Source organism: Bolinopsis microptera, chromosome 3 (genome assembly GCF_026151205.1).
Source record: "Bolinopsis microptera isolate Bmic1 chromosome 3, MBARI_Bmic_1.0, whole genome shotgun sequence".
NCBI lineage: Eukaryota > Metazoa > Ctenophora > Tentaculata > Lobata > Bolinopsidae > Bolinopsis > Bolinopsis microptera.
The window spans coordinates 15687357-15706632 of record NC_087074.1 but is presented as its reverse complement, the minus strand read 5'-3'; the positions used below and the strand labels follow the sequence as shown (position 1 = coordinate 15706632).

Genomic DNA, 19276 nt, shown 5'->3' with positions numbered 1-19276 from the left:
ATACTTGAGTTGTTCATTAGTTATCTCATCAACCCCTGCACTTTTGCAGTTCTTCAGTTTCTTTAGAGCATAACTAATCTCATCTCTAGAAGGAGGTCCATCAGAACAAGAAAGGTAGTCAAAACTCGGTTGTGAGGGCACACCATCGAGGTCATCAAGATTGGCATCCGATAGTGGAGGATTTAAGAGCTCAGTAAAGTGCTCCTTCCACCTTTCCTTCTGACTGTCCGGGTCTGTAATAAAATGACCATCCTTATCCCTAACTGACATACCCACTTTCTTCTTCTTTTTCCCAGAAATCTTCTTTATCTTATCCCAAACTTCCCTTTGCTGGCCTTTCTTAGAAGCCTCCTCTAGATCAGTCGCTATTTTAGTAGCCCAGTTGTTGTCGTCAATTTTACAACTTTTCTTAACTAATTTATTAAGTTTAGAGTAGGCTGATCTATTGACGTTTGAAGTGGGATCCCTCCGTTTGAACATTCCCCGTTGCTCTATCAAGTTCTTAGAGGTTTGCGAAAGGTGTTGTTCTTTAACCTTCCGGGGACGCTTTCCAAGCACTTCCATCGAGACATCAGTGACTGTCTGCTTGAAATTATCCCACATGTCTTCAAGGTTGACCTCATTAGCCAGACAATCAAAACGGTTCTGAAGAGCCACGTTGTACTCTTGAACCTTAGACGAGTTTCGCAAATGTTCGATAGCAGGCACATCGTGCCTTTTAGCAGTGATCTTAGCTACCGACTGCAGTTTGATTTGCAGCCGTCCACGAACAAGATAGTGATCTGAACCAATGTCCGCCCCACGACATACCTTAACATCGAGTAGCGAGTGTTGGAATCGTCCACTAATACAAATATGATCTATTTGATTCACAGTTAACCCGTTGGGAGACCGCCATGTACCCTTGTGGATGTCTCTATGCTGGAACAGAGTTCCACCAATAACAAGTTGATTGGCTGCACAGAAATCCATGAGCCTGGTCCCATTGTCGCTTGATGAACTATGGAGAGATTCTCCACCAATAACTCCCTCGAATCCATATCTGTTTGAAGTAACTTTTCCATTGAAGTCACCCAGTAGCAGTTTCAGATCATGTCGGGGCAGTTCACCAAACGTGTCTGATAAAACGTTGTAAAAACAATCTTTCTCTCCGTCATCTGCACCGTCAGTCGGAGCGTAGGCTACAACAACAGATATGTTGAGGTGTTTGCCGTGTAACCTAGCTGTTAAGACCCGCTCTGATGTAGGTACATAAGAGATCAGGGAGTTCCTGACCTTTTTGGAAAGACATAGGCCAACCCCTTGCCTTTTGATACCATCTCCCCTACCAGAATGAATAAGTAGACTACCATTGTCGCGGATTCATTCAAAACGCGAATTAAATAGGTAATAATTATTTTAGTCTCTTGAGTCTTGACACCAGTTTAGGGTTATACGTGATCCTGCTATTGTTTTATAATAACTAGCAGGAACCCGTGTTTCTCTTAAGTGGTGCCACATTAGACAAAGCTGTTTATTTAATTTGTGATTTTGACACCACCTAGTCGGAGTCCTAAGGGTCCATTTTTCGAGACCTAAATTACTTATTCCTTGGCCAATTTTTATTTCTTAACACTGACCAAAAGGCCATAAAAGCATTCGACTCAGTGCAGCCAAAAAAGTTTCAAAAGTATATCTCTCACGGTTTTCGCGGAAAGTCTTGTTAAACTTGAAGTCGTAATGAGTCTGTAGAGCACTCTGGTTACTGGTACCTATTTCATTCCCTCATCATTAAGGGCTTGGTGGTGCAATGGCATTGTCCCGGGCCAGCAGTCGTGAGATTGTTGGTTCCATTCCCGCCATCAGCAAAAATCAACCCTGATGATTTGAGCCACACTGATGAGTCCCAATAGGGCGAAACACTGTGTCTATGGGTATATATATATACATATGCAGGGTGGGCCAAAAGTCAGTGGGCATACGTTGGCCTTAATAGCTCTGCTGTGTTTTATATTTGAGAGCTGTTGCTTTGAAGATGGCATACTGTACTTACTGGTTCGAGGATATATATATATTATATATATAAAATTTGTATCTAGCTCTCGGCTTGCCGATTGAGCACTGTCAGCAGACGACGCCACCCACAATTATATATATACATATATTGTTAGTCAGCCACAACTGTCAGTAAAACAACGCGCTGACTTCAAATGTCGGTAAAATATACCTTTACAGTTATCCTGATATGAAGACATGTTAGTAAATTTATTTAAAATATCAATCATGCAATCAATCAAATAAATAGAAATTAAAAATGTAATAGCTCCGCCGTGTTTTATATTTGAGAGCTATAAAGTCCAACGTATGAGTACTGACTTTTGGCCCACCCTGTATATATATAAAAAGTGTTCAAATTTATTCAAATTTAAAACTCACACAAGATTAGATCTTATTAAAACGATTTAAATGGAGCTTGTCGAACAAAACATAGCTGAGCACATAAAAAGTTGCCTTTCGTTGAAATTATCATATTATATTAATGCGCTTTTAGAGTTGTTAGAGTGGAAACAGGTGCATAGCTACGGTTAGCTAGCTATTCCAAAATTTTAAATGTAACGACTGTTATCAGTCGCATAGCATCATGCCGTATTTGCTGGCAGTGTAACTGAGATGGTATGCAGTGAAATTGATTCTGTGATGGCGTGCTTATGGTATTGAGACAGAGTTATTATCAGAATTACGGTTGATGTTGTGCTCTGATTTCCTTAGTCCCGTTATATTGTATAACATAAAGTTAGGCCATTCGTCTGCAATGCCCTCGTTTTGTTGATCAATGAGCATGTTTTTTATGCACCTTTTGTAGATGTTAAGGTTGAAGAGACTTGGCAAGGAAGTTGCTGCGACACTATATCTGTTTATTGCTAATAGTGGACCTTTGTAGAATACTGAATTATTGTAAGGGTGTTTACCGTATTCATCTGACCATAAAGTTGTAAGACCCGAATCCAGATCGGCGACGTTAAATATTGGTGCACTGTTAGGTATTATTTTCTTTATAGAGGGAGGCACTAGACTTGGGAAGTTTTTCAGCTTATGTATAAAAACTAATGAGTTCTTTACGATGATACTATGAACTGTTAATATTTTGTGTACATAGAAACCAGACATGGTACTTGCTGGTGGTGTACCATCTTTGTACCAGTAATTAACAAAACCTGGTAGTATTGCTCTAAGACCTATTTTTTGTTTTACAAACAGTGTTTCTATATGGGACTTGGCAGCAAAACCCCAGACGAGGGAGTAGTAATTAAGGTGAGACAGCAAAAAACTGTGATATATTTGTAAACGTGCTTCCAGAGGCAAATATTTTTTAAGTTTGTACATGACTCCAATGTATCTGGCCATTTTCATTTTCATGGCAGAAATATGTAACGACCAGTTCAGTTTGTTATCTATTATAACTCCTAAGAAACGGGCTCCTGTTTTTCTTTCGATTGTGACACCACAAATTACTACATCGCGATAAATGAGGTTTCTTTGCCGAGAAGGTTTCTTTGAGAAAGTGGCAAGTAGAGATATCAGTATGTAATTTTTGATGTCAGTTTTAGATCCACCTTTATGTACAGGAACTACTTTTGCCGTTTTCAAGGCTTGGGGAAAGATCCCCTGTTCGAACGAGCTGTTAACAACGTGGGCCAATACAGTGGTACAATTATGACAGCTGTTGGCAATTTTGAGTGGTTGGATTTTGGTGTAACAACATTTTTGGTATCACAGTCCAATCGTCCTTTGATACTGAATACTTGGTTGGTGTGGAAACTGCCGATGGTGGTTGATGGTTTCAGGAAGTTTTTTGCAGAGATCACATTTCTTAGCACAAGGGAAGCATATATTTATATATATAAGGAGAGACTTATATATTATATATAAACTATAAGGAAGTCAAATGGTAAAGGATTTTTAAATCAGTCGGTGGTAAGTGGTTTAATTGATGGTTTTGTACCACAAATGTTACATAAAATGGCTTGAGCAGCTTAATCAAGAAAACGGTAAGAGTTTTACATTCAAAATGTATTTAAATACCTCGCTGATAGCCTGTATAAACTTCCATTCACGATTAACAGGTGCACGATTGCAGGTTTGCCGACTAGAGTCTAGACCAATTATTGAAAACGCGTTGTACGTGACAGGTTTGGTCGATACTTGGTGGGTCACGTGATATCGGTCTGGTTAACGGTGCGTTAAAGGTGTCGATATTTTGAAACCATGTCAGCAACGTTTTCGTCATCAAAAAATGAATTGATTCTGGGAATTAAATTTTTGTAGATTTTGCGACTGGTTTTAATTTGATTGATCTAAATGGTACTTTGTTGAGCTTGACAACGTTCTCGATTCTCGAACCTGTCATTAATTTGATTGATCGACTGGATGGCAGCTTTAATTCCCAATAAACTTGATACAGGTATTAATTTACCTCCAAGCGGCGAGCTATTGCCCTAGCCCTACCGTAAGCTCTGTCATTCAACGGAGGGAAGCTTCTTGTTTAAGCCAGTCGACGAAATGTGGCGGAATTATTCAATATTCATTATTCATACGTATCTATAAGTGCAGCTCACGTTATTTATCTTTGACGCATCCCACGAGCCGACAAAATTGTAATATTTTAAATTTTTTTATACACCAAAATTTGGCCTATTTTAGAAGTTTTGACAAATTTGTTCGTAAAAATTAACTCTAAATCACTTTAGGTCACGTTTTAGCAGATAATCCCCGTGACAGCCAGTGCTAGTATTCATTGCTGAAAGGATGAACAGTAGGGTAACCGTTCGATGTACCATTGATCCTAGTCAAACATTGTCTGACTCGTACCATTTTTTACACTACTCTGTCTCTGACTGGGTAGTTTAATGAGGCTCTCTAGATTGCTCTATGTAATAGAATTTGCCAGTCAAAAGTATCAATTTCTTAACTAGATAATATTATGTAACTGATACTAGATATATAACTCAAGTATTGTTCAGATGAATATGACTTGTACCAACACTGACCAAGTTTGCAGATGATTGGAATCATCATGGAAGGTGACTGGTCCTTGTTTATTTTCCGCAGTCTTAACATCTTATGATTGAATCGAAGATGTTATTGAACATAACTTAAATCACGATTGTATAAAATATGATTTGTTTTAAAAAATCAATGTTTTACTCGTTTTACTACATATAAAGCGAGACGATATATATCTGTTGCCATTTTACTGACACCGCGACATCTGCAACTTAAACAGGAGTTTCCCCGAAAAGATATTCTGTTGAAACATGTTTGGCTGGGTCGGATACTTTTATGGCCTTTTGACCAGTATAATGAAATACAAAATTGACCAAGAAAAAAAAACTTTAGGTCTCAAAATTTGGACCAACAAGCGGTGTTGAAATCACAAAATAAATAAGTATCGTTGTCTCTTGCATTGCCTGCTAGTATTGTTAATTCGACACATTTAGTTGATGTTTTGGTACAAAGTGGTAGTCTCCAACAGTTTTTCAAAACATCAATTATATGATCGACCCACTCAAAAGCGAAAACAGATTATTAAAGTCGACACATTGCCGGGAACATTTCCCCGGATGTGTCTGATTTACCTGGGGACCCCAGGCTATAATTTTCATAACCCGAATAAAGATTTCGACCTTGAACGGCTCAAGGGACCCCTCAGAAACAAATTTGGCTTGGGTAGACTTTCTAAGTATGGGGTAGTTTTGCACAATTGACCACGCCCTTTTTTGGCGCTTTCGCCATATCTAAACCCGCATATCACCACTTCTGATTGGAGAAAGGAGATCAACTTGGGTATGAAAATGGTCAGAATCATCACATTTAGGGGGGGGGGGGGGGGGGGGGGGGTAGAACACGGTAACCGTTTATTGGCAGAGTGGTCCACTCTGAGTGGAGCTTTTAAATCTAACTAAGCAGACGTCAAAGTAAACGTTAACTTGTTGATTAATTAAATTCGTTACAACTTTAAACTGTGGAAGTACCTGAAATCAACTTCTTGCTTTGTTGCTTTACTTTTAGCGCGTTTTGGATCAGACTCTCTCTGTTTCCTCGTGGCTTCCTGTGATAGTGCAACCATATTTATATATTTACAACTCACATGAATAACATGCTGATTGAATTTAAAAATTCCAAAATTCTAATAAATTTTACAGTAATGCATCACAGTTACACTTACAAAACTACATAGGACCAAAGTATCTTCAAGGAGGCAGTAACACGATTTAATGAAAATTTGAGAAATGCTAATCAAACTTATCACTATCACATTTCAGCTTTAGTGAAAATGTATTATGTTAACATTAATTGTAAGATATCTTTGTAAGATATATTTCGGCTAAAACCCAATCGACGGATAGAATATAAGGTCAATTCATGGCTGGGAATACTACGCTGGCACTATTCTCAAAGCAGCAAAGCAGGATCGTTTATAATAAATACCATTCTTGCACATTGCTCACCCGATATTTAGATATTCATATTATTTCCTCAGAATAAAAGGTTTTATTGCTGCCACCCACTGTTCACCTACTGTTTCTTTATAGAATTGTACGTCAAACTCAATACAAAGAGGCATGGTCCTAACTCCTAAACCACGAGTTAACCACGAGTTTACTTACATTCTTTCATTCGAGTGACCTAGACCCTACCACCACTGTATTTTATTAATTGAGGCCACCTCCTGGTTTACTAGTCCATGTTCACTCGATTAATTAATGTACAATATACAGTAAAACCCCAATTTACCGTGCCCTGAATTACTGCAAACCTCGGGTAGAGATGAGCAGTTAGTGAGGGTAGGGTAGGTTTAGATTTGGGGTTCCGGGATATGTAAAAACATGTAAAACTGCTTTGTTCGGCTGCAAAACTGTAAAGCCCAAGTCACGTGATAATTTTTGGTCGAGCGAAATGATAAGGGCCACTTAGGATGGGATGTCGTCTGACTTATGGTGGCTTAATGAGGGTGCTATCTGATTGTAAATATAGTGCTCAGTTTATACTTTAGATTATATCAGTAGTCAGTACTCAGTACCCATGATAAAGTGAAACTACAGGGTAACAATGGCCTGCTTTGTTTCGTGAATGTTGAGACATTTAATTCTGATTTCGTTAGATAACAGTCTACATTCAAAGTTTATCACTTAATCTGCGTTACCATGGTAACATTACTCTGGTGTATGTTGGAACATCAGCGATGAAACACTGTATTTGAATGCATTCGTACCCTTGTGAGATAGAAGGGTACGAATGCAGAATTATTTCAAAATTTGAGAATGAGAATACGTCACCCTTTCTGCAGATATTAACTATCCATTATATATTATGTAACGGGGAATAAATAGATATTTAGAAATCTCGATAACTCGCTAACTCATTCGAGTTGATGGTAATTGCAAGAGTGAAATATTCGAGAGTAAGGGCGAGTAATACCACTACCAGTTTAACGACAAATGTTTAGCATTTCAGCAGCAATTTAGTTCAAGTTTGAATTCTCTACCTACTCTCTAAAAATGACGGAATATGTCAAATAATAATAAAATAAATAAATACAATATAAATAAAATAATATTAAAAGGGTTTCCTTTATGAGCAAGCACTCTCATCTCTATAATATGTAAACAAATTTTATATTATGGTGTTTGATATATTTCTCTGGACTGTTATATACTATGTTGTTTATTTTTGATTTCACTTTTTCTCCGAATCGTCACAAAAAGAATTGTTTTGACTGCCGGTTTAGCCTACTTTTAATAAGAAGTATTTCGGAAAGCACCATTTTCAGGCAGGATGGAGGGCTCCTGCACATTTGTTTTTAATAAGCATTTAGAGGTGTTTCTTTACTGCTGCTCTTTAAAGATGTTTGGGAATTGAGTGTTAAACTGAACAAGATATATCGTACGTTCTTTAATAATTAATAATTCAAAAGAACTCGGCAGATACATTAGTATTACTCACACACTTCCTACAAAATGAAATGAATATTTTCATAATTATTGCGGGTTTTGAGTTAATTTATTCTTGATTATGAGTGACGTTAGTGATTCTTTGGGCAGAACTTAGTGATTCTTTGGGCAGAACTATTACATATACAGTGGATCTGTTCTTTGTACTGTTCCTTCCTTTTTCCTTGTGTCACTACTCACTGAGCCATACTTTTATTAAGCTCTTTTAGTTTTCTATATATTTTATCATATCCTAACATAAAAAAGAAGATAGTGAAGAAGCGAATGCCCTGGTTGAACTTGAAACTTCGCATTCGCAGGCGGAAAAGAGGAGTTGCTGAACGTACTTGGAGAAAAGACAAGGTAGATACAGAAGACAGTGAAAGATGTGAGTACCTAAAAGCTGGGACTCAGACACAATTAGTTCTGTCAGTTACAATTTGACAAGTCTTCAATAAGGCCTCTCTCCAATCCTCTTAAGAGGATACACATTGCACATACGGTCTACAAGAAACTCAATCAGCTCCAAAGAAACGATACCCATGACCTTCCAAATTACAAATATCCAGTGGAACTGTTAAAAAATGTCAAAGATTTCTTTGCTGATAAGGTTACTACTATCACTTATCAGGGATGGTAGGAAAAAGATTCTGTCAAAGACAAAGAACTACTCTGTGATAAATACCTAATCCTTGACAAAGACCATGCATCTGACGAACTAAAAGTCTCAGTCTCGAAGATGTCCATCCAACAAGTTCTGCTGCCTGGATCCTATTCCACCATCTCTTCTAAAAGACTGTGTTAACGAAGTGAAACCTGTTTCACGTTATCAACTCGTAGTTAAAGACCAGCACTTTCCATCTGAAATGAAGAAAGCACTCATGTCACATATATACTCTCCTCTATACTGCCCAACTCCTGGTAAAGGTATCCATGTTCTATTTTCATTGCTCAAAGCATATATGAGACAAGAGAAACGCCATCTTAGGACGCTAGGAGGGTTAAGATTTCTCGGACTACATTAAATTAATTCCTTCTGTAACGTCCTGAACGAATATAATTAAGCATTCAAAAATCACAAAATATTCAAAAACATCACCGAACACCAAGAAATATTACTTATGCAAAGTGAAACTTTACACAAATAACAACTTTAGCATTCATTTATATTTCTCAGAACTCCAAACAAGTACAACAGAAGTATGGTAACAATTAGTCGCGATTCCTCAGAAGACTAACCATTTAACATACATATAATATATTATGTAATATGAGACAAGAGAAACGCCATCTTAGTATATATCCCATAATAATTAAGTTGTCATTTCAGTGATATCAAGGTGTCGATCCAACGAAGCAATTTCCCAATCAACTTATCAACTTATCATCATGGCATGATCCATTATTTTGTGCTACCATATTGATACTTGCTGCATGTCTCTCCTCTGAGCAACATAAGATATAAGGGTCTTCTCATTTAGCATTAGGGTACTTTGGACGTTGAGTGAGACTATCCGTATTAGTTAACCTATAATTCGGACACTGGTTGAGATTACCTTAGTTCCCAAAAATTTGTGTGCCATTATATTGAGCACAATTTATTTGAGCCCGAAAAATGTGGGCAGAAAATTTGAACTCATTTGGGCGACCGAAAATTTGGGCACAAATTCTTCGAAAAATGAACGATTTTCCACTAAAATTTCAGTTAGATATTTGCCTTAGTTCATTATTATTCCTTATTATTCCAGTCATTTTGCTTTCAATTTTAAGCATGTAGGTGGTAGTCTGAGTTGTTTCACATTATGAAATTTACGATCTGCCCAGTAACTACTAAAAAATACAGTGATGATGGCACAGTACAAAATGATAGATATACAATAGTGATATTTAGTCTCTCAATCAGATAGTTTAGACTACTTACACTCAGCATATCTTATCATACCCCTTTCACATACAATTATCATTATGACGCCTCACCAGATGGTCGAAAGGTTTGGAAGAAAATTAGAAGGTTTACATCATGATCTATGAGCAGAAAGCGCTACTGATATCAGATGTGTTTCGGGCCCAACACACGCAGACACTAAAAGATCTGATGACAGCCAACAACTGTATCCTACAGTAAGTTCCAGCTAATATGACCCATCATCTACAGCCCCTGGACATATCTATCAATGGACTGGCTAAGAAATGCATGCGCAATAAGTACGAAGATTGGTACGCGAAAAACATAGTGTGTCAGCTCAATGGAGGAGTTTCATCAGACAATGTGAAAATTGATACCCGCTTGACAGTGATCCGTGAAGTACACGCTCGTTGGATCAACGAACTTTTTGTATATTTAAAAGGGAGGCCAGATGACATAAGGAAAGGCTTTGAGAAGTCGGGTATAACTGATGCTTGTAGATCAGACTTTACGGTGGATGATAATCCATTTGCAGATCTTGTTTAAATCTCTAGCTATCCGTACCTCTAGCCATTTGTTTTATTAGTAGCTGTTAGCTATTCCAGTTATTTCTATTCATTTAAAATATAAGCCTTTTTACTTGGTCAAGCCATGAATGACAGATTAGAAAACTAAAATTTCAAATATTATTTCACTTGGATATGAAGAAAAAGCCATCTTTCTATAGATTTCAGGGCCACAGGCCAAATGCCAAAAGTTTGGTTAGCAACAAATTTAGCAGACGGAAAAGATTTATGCAATTAATTTGGTCTGCAAAAAATTTGGGCGAGAGGCCCGCTCAAATTTGTTGTCGCCCAAATTTTTGGGAATTAAGGTATACCAACAAAATAAACAAAAATAACCTTTGCATTATGAAACAGTTATAATGAACAAACCTTGTTCTCAATTTCAGTGAGCTTCTTTTCCATTTCATGTAACTGTTTCTCTCGGGCTAAATTCTTAGTAACCAACTCTTGGTTCAGTTCCATTAACTCTCCATGCATTTCTGATACCTGAATAATACTCGTAATATTTGTTTGAACACGAGATATTCGGGGATTTGATTGATAAATGCTGAAAGCTAATTGATCGATTGCTGCTTCATATTGTGTTCAACTTCAAAAGTAAAAAGCCAGACTAAATGGAATGAATTTCGTCTAATATATTTAACGTTTTGAACCACTCTTTAAGACTGTATTTAAATCGCCACATGAGGATTAGAGGATTAGTTACAGTTATAAGAGAAGATACAATATAACTTGCACTATAAGTCTCCTAGGAACAGTGAGAAGATATAATTACCTGCGCTAGTTTGTGTTCTAGAGCTGAGTTACTGAAGGAGACATTAGCTTGAGCTGCTGGTATCTGTAGTGGTTGTATCACTGGAACTTCTACCAGTACTGAAGATATATAATGTCAGATAGCTGAGCCTGGATACAAATATCCGCTAAAACCGCCTTGCGTTAACCGTGCATTAACCGAGCGTTAACCGTGCGTTAACCGTGTGTTAACCGTGCATTAACCGAGCGTTAATCGTGCGTTTACCGTGCGTTAACCGTGCGTTAACCGTGCGTTAACCGTGTGTTAACCGTGCGTTAACCGTGCGTGAGCCGTGAACCGTGCCTTAACTGTGCGTGAACCGTGCGTTAATCGTGCGTTAACCGTGCGTTATGTGTCCACCCACAGATTACCGAACCGTGATCCCAATGGATAATCTAGTGGTAAATCACGATTATAGCAAGTGATAATTGCGTTTTTTTGCAAATGAACAGTTTGGGAGATCTAGAAGTAGAATCATAAGAGAAAATATTAAATAAGATTGTTTCTCAACGTAGGAGGGCGTAATAGGGTCTAAAGAACACCCAGAAAATTATTTCCATCGCCAATCGATGGGCATAACTTTTTACACTTGGTGAAATTTCGTATCTCTGTTCTTGGTGGGAGTTCAGAGATCAGGAACCCTATCAAAATGACTGCAATCATCGAATGACGGTTTGGAAGCTCTAAGTCATTCAATTTCAAGTTGGTGAAACATCGTCATTCGTCCGTCAAGATGGGTTACTATCACAAGCTCCGTCAAGGAGACTCAGAGTTCAGGCAGTTTCTCAAATGACTTCTACATATTATTTTGAGCTTTAAAATAATTGGATTGTTGGGATATCACCTTTTAAAAACCGCCGTGCAACAAAATAATTGGTCACCAAAAAATCGTGTTATTTTGCTGCAGACAGTATTTTTTGCCGCTCTCTCTAACATAATTCTGTGAGATATTCCTCGTTTTGACACGTTTACAATGATAAAACATAATTTACAGATTAATTTTAATTTACATCATTTAACTTTAAAATACTGTTAGGCCATTCCGAGAGCTCAACTCTACGCAAACTTGAGCACCAAAAAGTCACGCCGATTTTAATAGATTTATTTCGCGTTACGCCTATGAATAACCACATACACTTTAAATTGTTTAACAGCTTGTTCGGTACAACCAAAGTGGGGACTTGTGACATCAATTGCAAACGCCAAACGTCCCCTAAGCAAGGTGGACATCATTTGTTAAGTCACAATTTTTCGGGCTCGGACAAGGTCAGTTAGTAGTTACATGATACATCTATGGGTTCGATAAAGTCAAGATTCTTGCTAGTTATGCCGGGAGAGTGATCATGAAGAAGTCTTGCAGACCTTTAACAACCTCAGGCAGGGGTGTAGGAAGCGGGGGGGGGGGGGGGGGGGGGGGGCATCGCCCCCAATAAAATCTGGGCAAGGGGCCGAAAAGGCTAACTTTTAAATTTAGGTTTTTAAAAATTTGTGGGAAAAAAGTACTTTTTCGGTCAAAATTTTTCAAAGTTTTTCTGGAAACTACTTTTGTTCATGTTTCATGCTACTCTGATCGTTATGAGCCGAAAATATTTTTTCTGTTTTCTGAAGTCCGTACCTACATTCGGAAGGCTGTGGATGTGATTGGTTTCGTATACAGAATTAGAAAACGTGATATTTGGCCCGAAGATTTGAAGGAAAATAGGCGGATTTGGTCTTCAGATTTAAAGGAAAATGCGCAATTTGTCGCGGAGAACTGAAAAAATCGCGATTCCGCACATGCCGCAATTTCCTTTTATCCTTGCCCCGAAAATGTTTTGAAATTCATGCTTTGGCGCGAAGCGACAAAAAATATTTAAAATTTGGCCCCCCATGAAGAAAATCATTCCTACACCCCTGACCTCAGGGCAACAAAAGGAGACATTTCTGAAGGTGAAATTGTTTCAATACTTGTAAAGTAACTTTGATAAACCCTTGAATCAGCAAAGTTGTGATAAGTACAGAGTGGGCCAAAAGTCAGTGTGCAAACGTTGGCCTTTATAATAGCTCAGTCACTGAGTGCCGAATTGAAATAATTCTTTCCGGTATGACTTACTACCACCACTGCAGGTTCGAGGAATTTGTCAAATCGAAAAATATTCGTGTTAATTTTTTTGAAGGTTCATTTTTGCATTTATTTGATAGTTTGGATCGTCGGATCGAGCTAAATTTTTATTGAATTGTGTTTGGCCATTCGAATTACGTTTTTCCTGAAAAAAAAATAGAGCTTTAGCTTCTCAGATGACCGAGATACGAAGCATAACGAGATTAATCATTACGTGTGATAAGGTGATTGGTTAACCTAATCACGTGATTAGGTGACCCCGTTAACCACCCCGTTAAACATTATGGGAATTGTTAAGGGTGCCCAATTAAGGTGTCGTGTCACGGTGTCACATAATCACCCAGTCAATTTTGTTAACGAGATACACAAAATACTTGATAATGTCGTCATTTATAATCCGTTTTGCCTCATTTTTTCAGATCAGATACAACATTTTGAAAAGGCGTCCATAATATACAGAGAGAACAATATAGGTGTTTTAATATTGAATGGGCGTGGTCTAAAATATTAGAATTTTCAAATTTTGGCATCACAATCTTCCATACTGGAATCCGTTTCCTGTAACTGTCAGGTGAGTATTACTGGAGACAGCTGCTTGACCAATAGATTTGGCATGAGCTGTATACCTGCATGCGGCAATTGCCATGGTCTGAACTACGCAAACTGAGTTCCACAGAAAATATACAAGGAGGACATTGCTAATGTGGTCGCTAAATCACTAGGTTTTAATTTAAGAGGACTAGTTAATTTCAAAATACTATTTATCCTTGCCGTTTGTCTAAGTGATGCTCTTTCAAATATATTACCGATGTTCGAAGGTGCTACGCCTATGTAAACCTTGTGCATCAAAGTTAAACAGCGTTTAACAATGAGGTAATCCCCAATTCTTCCGAATTACAACCGTTGACGTGAACATACTGTTTCCGGTTAGTTAGATACGACTCGAACCAAGACAAGCTGATGCCTCTTACATCATAGTTCTCTGCAGCTTATAAAGCAGTATCTCGTAGTCAACTAGATCAAATGACTCGATTAAGATGCTTTAGACATTTGAAACATTTTTTAGTGTGATTAACAATTATTCTATTAACAATTTTATCAATTGAAGGTTGCTTTTGTAATTCGTAACTCATTAACCAGACTAATAACCAATAAAGACGTTATACCTCATTCGTTTCTAGTAACATGTTATTTTCAAGGAGTTGTTAAGGTCGAAACTTAATCCAAAATTAAGATGTGAGATCATGGTCAAAAATTAAGATGCGTCATAATAGGATATATCATCACAACTTGCAATTGAATGACTCAGAGCTTCCAAACATTCGACCCCATAAATGTGATGATTGCGGTCAACCTACGCTGAGAAACGATCTTATTGAATTTGTTCACAGATAGTTCCAAATACATCTTACATATCCCATACTAAAAGTTGACCTAACAACTTAAGTGTTTCTCAAAATCAAACACTCAACAGGTAACTAATTTCTATTTTCTGCAGGTTGTTGTAATATCTTACTATATGATAAAGTACGTCAATCAAACGCCTCTCTCTTCCACACTCAACCACCACTTAAGCGTTTATCTATGACACACCCCACAACACTTACCATCATCCTTGATTACCTACACATCTTGATTCCACTGGCATCCTCCCACAGGACTGCCATACCCCAGAGGTAGGCAAAGCATTCATATGCTATCCTCTCGTGGGCTAACCAGGCCCAGCCTCTCTAAAAAAAATTAAAAAAACGTCAATCAAACCTTGTGGGGATTTGGAGCGTCTGCTAAAGAAGTTTAGCGCCTGTAAAGCTTAACCAAATTACCGTAAGGACTAAATACATCACATCACCTGTTTAGCAGTTTCCCGTGCGTTGTAATTTTCAGAGCTCCCCTCTCTAATGGCCCATCTCTCTAATTGCGGCTTCTCCACAATTAGCAAAAGAGAGAGTGATTCTGACATAAAGCGATTTTGGCTAAGTTTCAGCAAGTTTTAAGACCACGTTCCTTATTCCTTTGATGGAAACGATACACCAGCATACTACACGCAAGCAAGGGAGCATGGACCTATACTAGTACAACTACTACAACTCCGCTCTGCTGTCAAAGCCGAAATCTGGTCTCACAGAGAATGAAGTCCGTTCACGGTTTGGTGTCTCACCCTTCAAATCCAAACACTATTTCTTTTGCGCTGAAGTTTTATTAAGACTTTACAATCGGCTTCACCTTTACTTATAATTATATCTGCACTCTTCCATTTTAAACAGCATTTTTCTTTACAGCTGGTATCCTGCACCTCTTTAAATTCTTGATCTACTCATTAAGTTTTCAGTTTCTGGTCACTTTTTCTGTAACAATAACATAGTAGTCGTCAGAGTCCTTTTACTCACGTTATACTCTAGCTTTCGTGCGCTTCGTGTTTGAGATCCCTTCGATAGAGTCTTGTTACTCACGCGTGCGCTCTCCTTAGAGTCACCTGGTTAGTGCACTCATTCGACATTGTGAAGACTAGAGTCCTGTTACTCATGCGTGCGCTTTCTTTAGTATCACCTGTCTATTGCACTTTGTTAGTTTCCTGTTACTCACGCTCGCGCTCTCTCGCCAGTGTCACTTGATTGTGCACTCTTTTCGCGCATAAAGTTCGACCTTTTCTTTTACATTATCTGCACTCTTACACTTACAGCAGCACTATCTACTTCTAATTAGTTTTCAGTTTCTGGACACTATATTTATTACCTTGCAGTCGTCAGACTCCTATTATTCACGATTTACTCTCTCAGCTTTGCTTCTACTTTTGTCTCTCTTCACCATAGTTCCGTTACTCGCGCTCTTGCTCAACGGTGCAGTATAAAAACATTGTATAAAAACACTGTTAAATTTATCTTCACTCGGACTTCTCCTCAGAAGATCACGAGGTGCTGGTTCCTTGTCCAATTTCCTGCCTAACATTGGACTCAAATTCCAAATGCTTCACTAGTTGTTGCCTTACTACACCTGACTTCTACTCGTTCCCTTGCTTGGTCAGGTGTGGCGGCTACCAATTCCTTTGCATTGTGTATGTTTACATGTTTGTGTATTTTAGCCCATACTTCGTGGCTGGACAACTCTTGAACACTCACCACAACCAGCACCACATTCATACCCTGCATCACAACATTCAAATTTAGTTCTCAGGTTCATGCTCAACGTTTTAAAACACCAGAGCTTATATTTATTCTACTTTCTGGATACCGGCCATATTTCCCGTCATTTATGACCACTTCGCTTGTTTACAGCATCCATTTTATCCCCTTTACTTCTTTCTTTCTTAAGTTATATATATTCTCTGATATTATTTTGCAGCACCCTTTCATTAGCCCCAACACTTAGAAGTCGTTATTTAGACCCTCTTTGTGAAGACACGGTATCTTTCAATAGTTCAAACTTCAATCTGCCCATTTAATGTCTTAGCAATTTATTCTCTCCTCTATCCTCTATATTTCAGCTCCGTACATAATCATCTTATTTGTTCCCATCTATAATTACCGGAGTTGTTGTTGTTGTTGTTGTTGTTGTTGTTGTATAATTACCGGAGCTATTTCTGTACCTATTTCCATTCATATACTCACTTTATCGTCTATCATGAGGCATTGTTTCTAATTATTATCTCACGATCACCATTTATCCCCTTATAGTAGCTTAATTACCTCATGGTACTTTGCTAAGTACTTTTCTCGGTAGCACATTATACAATTAGATCCATTTTAGACCCTCTTGACTTTATAACCTCATGGTTGTGGCACTTAATTCTAGGATGTTTAAATCATTAACAGTTTTTATTTCGGATTTTACGGTCTGCCAAACGTTCACTCAGCACCTAGGTACTGATTACCTGCATAGTGCATAGTTAATCACTAATCTCCATCCCTTTGTTTTTCCCAGCCGCTAATCTGTAGCTCACTTTTCAATCGACCCAGTTTAGACCTAATGTCATTTAGATCTTCTATGTTGAGACAAGTTCTCAGATAATGGTTTTATAATTACGGTACTGAGATCGACCCATCTCTAGACCCAATCATGCAAATGAGTTTTTGTCACCACCACCTACAACAAGAGTCTGTTATCAGCATCACGAACAAAGGATAGGACAAAGAAGACACTCTCTGCCACACTCATAGAGCCTGGCAAACTCTAATCACAGGTTAGTCTGGCAGTGGCTCACACTCTGTTGATATCTCTTTAATGAGACTTGATTTGAGGCCTCTCAACTTCCCTAGTTGAGTGTGTCCCACAACCAAGCACATTGCCTAGAAGTCCTACATTATATATTATAATGAACCTGGACATATGTGGCGTGTAGCTCTATAAACCAAAATCAAAACCAAAAAAAAAAAGGACTGAATAATTTTGAAACAAAACCGTTCATTGTTGTTTAAAACTGATATCTAATTCACGGTATTTAAACGGGTTTATCACAAACCAGACATTGGCGACGGGTGCCATCTTCAGATCATTTGTAGGCAGCGTTAACTAAATTGAGCCAGCCATAGCTTGATTTTTGCGGAGCCTTTCAACTCCTGCCAAAAATTCTCGCCTTGAAAATTGCCCTCAAAAATGATCAGATGCACCATTTAGCTGCGGTAAAAATGTCGCGAGAAAAAAATTATAATGCAAGTAAAATATCAGCTACCAAGGTGAGGTCGAAGTTACCTGACGAGAGGTCGTGGTCTGATGGGATACGATCATCTCTACGGAGTTGTTGTACGACTGTAACGTATTTCTTTAGTTGTTGTTTTAACATCTGATTCTCTCTGGAAGGAAGTTTACCATAAAGTGCTTTCGTTTGAATATATATTAAAGTCACTATTGTGACGGTACATTAGAACTAGACAGAAACAAAGTGTGAAGGGCCTGAACGGAACCCCTCGGTTTCAGTTCCTTGTTTAACACTGCCGTACAGCAAGGACATCCACCGGGTTCTCGCCCATGGGCACATAGCTCAATCCACACTATGCTCTGTCAAATGTTGCTTATATATCAAGGATCTACAGGAAATATTTCCTTGTAAGTTTAGAGGGCGATCTGTGAACAGACAACTACCTCATTCCCAATTATAGGAACTAGAATTCCTATACTATCCCAACGAGCTACACCAAGCATAGTTTCAGATGAGAACAGCCGCGATAAATCAGCAGGCTAGTACTCTTGATTATATATTAAAGTCACTATTGTGACGGTACATTAGAACTATCTCTCTTTTGACTTGTTTGAATATATCTTTTCGAAACGATCATTTGTCCGGTCATTTTGTTACTGGTTGCTTATGGTGAGAAGTAAGAAATGCTTTTCAATTTTCGCCCATTTAACCCTCTTCCCTTCGGCTGCTGCAGACGCAAAATGTGAACGATTTCTAACGCTCTTAAATGGAAATGTGTTCATCGTCAATATTTAGGATAGTTCACCACCTTTGATTTCTAGTATTTCCCCCTTTGATCCTGTACACCATGATGGACTTATCGAATCACCGGAGAAGGCGTTATGTCCAGATTCTATTCTCAAAGTAGTATAATTTTATTAAAGTTTGATTGCCTGTAATTTCCATCCACAAATCTTTTACTGACGTGCACCATACTGACGTGCACCATACTGACGTGCACCATACTGACGTGCACCATGATAGCGACGTGCACCATACTGACGTGGACCAGCTTGATGCTATTCACAATTAACTTGATTTGATTCAAAACTTGGTCAAAATAATGAACACAACATTGAAACAATATATAAAAAAATGTCAAAGCTGCCGATTGACAGTATGCTTCGTATTATATGCGAAATATTTAGTTTGGTTCAAGAGGAGGCTATATGGTATTGTACTGGGTACACGATATAATGTCCTGCTCTCGAAGAGCGCACACGGTGTGTACTGTGTAACCGTCTGATTTATTGCATGGGTTGGTTAGG

The 19276-nt window shown here is 38.2% G+C and overlaps 1 protein-coding gene across 3 annotated transcripts in view; it reads right to left on the bottom strand.

Moving 5' to 3' along the window:
- The window catches only part of LOC134813636 (sorting nexin-29-like), a 69945-nt gene that overhangs the window by 11855 nt on the left and 38814 nt on the right, over positions 1-19276 (bottom strand). For all 3 annotated transcript variants that reach the window (XM_063821515.1, XM_063821517.1, XM_063821516.1), the window contains exons 16-19: positions 18023-18123; positions 11218-11315; positions 10812-10928; positions 6012-6088 (exon numbers count right to left, since the gene is read on the bottom strand). In XM_063821515.1, the coding sequence (XP_063677585.1) occupies positions 6012-6088; positions 10812-10928; positions 11218-11315; positions 18023-18123 (393 nt within the window). The remainder of the gene's footprint in view (positions 1-6011; positions 6089-10811; positions 10929-11217; positions 11316-18022; positions 18124-19276) is intronic.